The sequence below is a fragment of the Penaeus monodon genome, chromosome 5 (assembly GCF_015228065.2).
Source record: "Penaeus monodon isolate SGIC_2016 chromosome 5, NSTDA_Pmon_1, whole genome shotgun sequence".
NCBI classification, from domain to species: domain Eukaryota; kingdom Metazoa; phylum Arthropoda; class Malacostraca; order Decapoda; family Penaeidae; genus Penaeus; species Penaeus monodon.
The window spans coordinates 44,428,482-44,433,856 of record NC_051390.1 but is presented as its reverse complement, the minus strand read 5'-3'; the positions used below and the strand labels follow the sequence as shown (position 1 = coordinate 44,433,856).

At 39.4% G+C, this 5,375-nt stretch overlaps 1 protein-coding gene across 1 annotated transcript in view; it reads right to left on the bottom strand.

Moving 5' to 3' along the window:
* Positions 1-1,168: 1,168 nt before the first annotated feature.
* Positions 1,169-5,375, bottom strand: part of LOC119573219 — a 5,634-nt gene continuing 1,427 nt past the window's right edge. The window contains exons 1-2 of the mRNA XM_037920331.1: positions 3,344-5,375; positions 1,169-2,665 (exon numbers count right to left, since the gene is read on the bottom strand). The exon at positions 3,344-5,375 is cut by the window's right edge and continues 1,427 nt beyond it. Coding sequence (XP_037776259.1) covers positions 1,362-2,665; positions 3,344-5,375 — 3,336 coding nt within the window. The 3' untranslated portion in view covers positions 1,169-1,361. The remainder of the gene's footprint in view (positions 2,666-3,343) is intronic.

Here is a 5,375-nt window from a genome sequence, read left to right as displayed (position 1 = left end):
AGAGGGGGGGGGAGGAAGGAGAAAGGAAGGGGAGAAAGGAAGGGGAGAAGAGGGATAGGTAAGAGGGGGGGGGAAGGGAGCTGGAGGGGAGGGGCTAAACCCATTACAGAGTGGTTCCATATGGCAGAGGAAAGTGATGAGGACAACGTAGGGGAAATTTGGGGGAAGTGATAAAAAATGCATAGACGCACACACCTACACACACGCGCGCACGCGCACACACATAAACACACACACACACATAAACACACACACACACATAAACAAACACACACACATAAACAAACACACACACATAAACAACACAACACATAAACACACACACACATAAACACACACACACACACACACACACACACACACACACACACACACACACACACACACACACACACACACACACACACACACACACACACGTAAAAACACATATGCACACACACACATACACACACACACACACGCATAGTTATATATATATATATATATATATTGTAACAATCCCGCTTGTAGTATATAGTGCAGTACAATGTGGGTTTGTAGTATATGCAACAGTAAGTTTTAAGATGTCTAGGGGAAGTAGCGGAATAATTACAACAAGTAATGAAAGTAGCTTATATTATAGCTCATAAGTTAGTATTATCTATATATCTTGAGGTTCGTAATATTTGCAGCTTTCATTTTCTTAAATTTATGCTTTTATGAATTATTGTATATTTTTTAATTACTAGTTATTATGCAGTTGATTAGTATTCTTTATTATCTATGTTTTACGTTCATTATCCATTTATAATGAATTGTTGATTATATTCAAGATATTGTTTTTTTCATTACCATTATAGATTATCTTCACTGTAGGTTTATTCAAATTGAACAATATTTCACACGTTTAATTATTTCATTAATTATATTATACATAACACAAAGCACCAAAATTATAATACCAATAACATCACTTATTTCCTCTTATGTTTCACCTCATACCCTAACACACAAAAAATAAGAAAGTATATACTTCACCAGTATACTTTAGGAGTAACGATAAGATTCAAGATGTTCAAAAACGCTTAATTTTCAAAATTAGTCCACCGTGTACCCGTGTCCTGGGAGAGTGAAGCAATGGCCGCTCAGTCGAGACTCACGTTTTCAGTCCACGTCGCCCCCCAGGTAGACTGCTGCGCCCCCCGCTTCGGAACATCGGGTTCGCGAATCATCATACTCGACGCACAATACGCACACTAGTTTCGAACACGCTTTTTTTTTATCACTTTGTACGCACAGGCCGTGAATTTGAGGAGATTGTAATAACACCCCCCAGAAGTCAAATCTTCTAAGATTTGATTGAAGTAATTAATTCAAATTTATGGCCTGGAGAGCGCATCTGCAATTATATTGTCACGCCCTTTGATGTGTTGTACCTGGAGATGATAAGGCTGAAGTGACAACGACCATCTCAGTAATCGCTGATTGGAGTACTTGTTCTTCTCCAGGAAGGTCAGCGGATTGTGGTCAGTGAAGATCTGAACAGGATGAGCACCACCATACAGATAACACTCGAACTTCTTGATTGCAGTTATGATTCCGAGTAACTCCTTCTCGATGGTACTATATGCTAGCTGATGCTTGGAAAGCTTGGCTGAGTGGTAAGCTACTGGATGTAGAACACCCTCGTCATCTTCTTGGAGGAGGACGGCGCCGGTAGCTATGTCACTGGCATCTGTGTGCAGGATGAAGGGCTTCTGGAAATCTGGAGCTGCCAACACGGGGTCGCTGGAAAGGAACCGCTTCAGCCTCTCGAAAGCCCTCTGACATTCTGAAGTCCAGGAAAAAGACACTTTCTGGCTGGTCAGACGCGTCAGCGGAGCAGCGACTTCTGCTAGATTTGGGCAGTAGCGACGGTAAAATCCCACCATGCCAAGGAAGCGCATGAGGGATTTCCGAGTGTTTGGAACTTGGTAGTTCAGGATAGCTTCGATGTTTGCGGTCTTGGGTTTAACCTTCCCATTTCCAACAATATGTCCTAAATACGTTACCGTGGCACTGCAGAATGTACACTTCGCTAACCTTATTGTCAAATTGGCATCTTGTAATTTCTGCAAAACACACGACAAACTTTCTAAGTGCTGAGACCAAGTTTCTGAAAGAATCAAAATGTCATCTAAGTATACGTGAATACCATCTAATCCTTGCAATGTAAAGTTCATAACACGCTGAAATGTAGCAGGACTGTTTCTCATACCAAATGGCATAACTAAATATTCGTAAAGTCCAAATGGAGTGATGAATGCAGATGTAACTCGAGCTTTTTCAGTTAGCATTATCTGATAAAATCCCTTATGAAGATCAATTTTTGATAAATATTTAGACTGACCAACTGCATCAATGAGATCATCAACTCTAGGGAGGGGGTAAGAGTCAGGAATAGTTACTACATTCAGCCGCCTATAGTCTGTACACATACGAAGTTGTCCACCTTCCTTTGGCACTAGTAGACATGGAGAAGCCCAGGGTGACGAGCTTGGTACTGCCAAGCCATTCTGCAGTAGATAGTTCACTTCCTCTCTCATTTGCTGCTTTTTCTCAGGGTTAAGACGATAAGGTGCTTGCCGTATGGGAAGTGTACCTGGCACTAGTTCAATATCATGCTTGATAACATTGCATTTACCTGGAGTGTCAGAGAATACGGGTAAGTAATTTTGAAAAAGGTTAGAAATCCCCTGTATCTCGTCTGAACCAAGATGATTTAAGAATGAAGGTAGATTACCAAGAATATCAGAGTTACAAGCATTGATCCATGGATTAATATCGAGTGGATCTTTAACCATATTGATAAGATTACAAGGTAGTCTCTGCGGCAAGTCAACTGTAGTATCAGGAGAATTAGGCATATAGAGTTTTAATCTATTTATATGAATTAATTGAGTGGTTTTTCTACGGTCAGGAGTTTCAATAATATAGTTAGTGTCATTAAGTTTCTTTTCAATGGTATAAGGCCCTTGGTATTTAGCTGCCAGTGGAGAACCAGGAATGGGAATGTAAGCCAGAACTTTATCACCTACTTTGAAATTTCTTTGCTGGGCACTTTTATCATATTTAAGCTTCATTTTAGCTTGACCTTTAAATAAATTATCTTTTGCAATTTGTCTAACTTTAGCTAATGTTTCTTGAAGATTCTTAATATATAGTGAAACTGTAGTTGTATGCTCAGACGAATCATTTAACAATTTTTCTTTTACCAACTTCAAAGGACCCCTTACTTTCCTTCCAAACAAAAGTTCAAAAGGAGAAAAACCTAGTGTCTCTTGAGGAGCTTCTCTAATGGCAAACAACATGTATGGCAAACCTTCATCCCAGCATTTCTGATTCTCCAGACAGAACTTGCGGAGCATAGATTTTAGTGTTTGGTGCCAACGCTCCAGGGCTCCTTGCGACTCAGGATGATATGCAGTCGAAAGGGTCTGCTTAATACCCAGTTCTTGGAGTACCTTAGAGAAGAGTTCACTTGTGAAGTTGCTACCTCTGTCAGACTGTACTTCCTGTGGGATACCAAAAGTTGTAAACATGTGTACAAGATTTTTACAAATACTCTTAGCAGAAATATTTTTAAGTGGAAATGCTTCTGGATACCTAGTAGTGGGACACATTACAGTTAATATATATTGATTCCCTTTTGTGGTTTTTGGTAGAGGCCCCACACAGTCAATGATAATTTTTTGAAAAGGTTCACATGGGACCTGAATGGGTTGGAGAGGATAAGGAGGAATAGTTTGATTGGGCTTCCCAGCTACTTGACACACATGACATGAATTTATGTGCTTAGTGACATCCTGTTTAAGTCCAGGCCAAAAGAAATCATTTAAGATTTTCTGACAAGTTTTCCTGATCCCGAGATGTCCACCAAAACCTTCATGAGCGATCTCCATTACACTCTTTCTAATAGACTGTGGCAGGACAATCTGATGTTTCTCAGACCATGAATCATTTACAGACAGATTAGGAGGTCGATAGAATCTCATCAGTACGTTATCTTTGTAGTAAAAACTAGGAGATTTAACAACTGTACCATCACAAGCTTCATTGTGACATCTTATAAGAGATTCATCACATTTCTGTGCTTCAATTAGCTTTTCTGGTGTCATCATGTTTGAAATTAAATTATCAGTTATTTTCTTTGTTATAGGTTGATTATCATGGTTTACCAAGTTAGGTTTGAAAGAAGCTAAAGATTCATCCCCATTATTCTTTGCTTTGGATCTTGTTACTGCACAGCCAGGGAAAAGATATGGCTGTTCCATTTCAAGTTCAGTTGTATTATTATACAGTAAAGGGGTGTCAGTTACTCTTAATTCTGGTATTATTAAGTCCCCAGCTAAGTCATTACCCATGAGAAAACTTGCATTAGGAATCGGTATTTTATCTACAACACCAACCGTTACTGGTCCTTTTACCATATCACAATCCAAGTGGATTTCAGCAAGCTGTTTAGGAGCACATCCTTCAATAAACTCAAGCCAGACTTTCTCACCTGTTAAGCAGCTTTCAATATCTGGCAGAGCACTCTTCAGTACGAGTGATTGTGCGCAAGCCGTGTCTCTGACAATATCTATTGGATATCTATTACCACCCGAATTGCTGAACACGTGACCCCTTGATCGGAATGCTTTAAATGGATCTTCCTGAAACAGTTTATTAGTAAAGTTAGTAGTAGCCACAGGTTTTGTAAAATTGTAATCTTTTGCTTCTTTTGCCACCTTACATTTTGGATGTGGGCAGTTTTTAATTAAATGACCCTCCTTTTTGCAAAATTTACAGTACAGGGTAGATATCTGGGTATTAGGCCGATACTGTCCACTGCTATTATTCTCCATATATTTGAAACCTACAGATGACTTTACAATATTTGCTTTTCTTTTCTCCCCCGGTATACTACGATGGACTAAAGAAAACACATCTGCTGCCTTAGCTGCTTCGTGGAGGTCTTTTTCCTCCTTGTCCGTGAGGTGAATCATAACAGAATATGGAACCTTTCTTTTGAATTCCTCTAAAACTACGAGGTTGCAAAGTTGATCGAAATTATTGACTGAAGCAGACTTTATCCACCGTCTAAAAGCTCTAAGCTTCTCCGAGGCAAATTCAACATATGTTTGGCTGGAAGATTTGTTCATGTTCCTGAAAGCCTGCCGATATCCTTCAGTGGTTATGGAATAAGCAGCTAGAATAGCACATTTTACTTCTTCATAATCAGTATTATCATTAAGATTTTCACATACTTTCAGAGCTTTACCTGACAGTTTTGGCTTTATTAACCAAACCCAGTGTTCCTCAGGCCAATTAAAATGTTTGGCTATGGTCTCAAACTCTCTAAAGAAACCCTC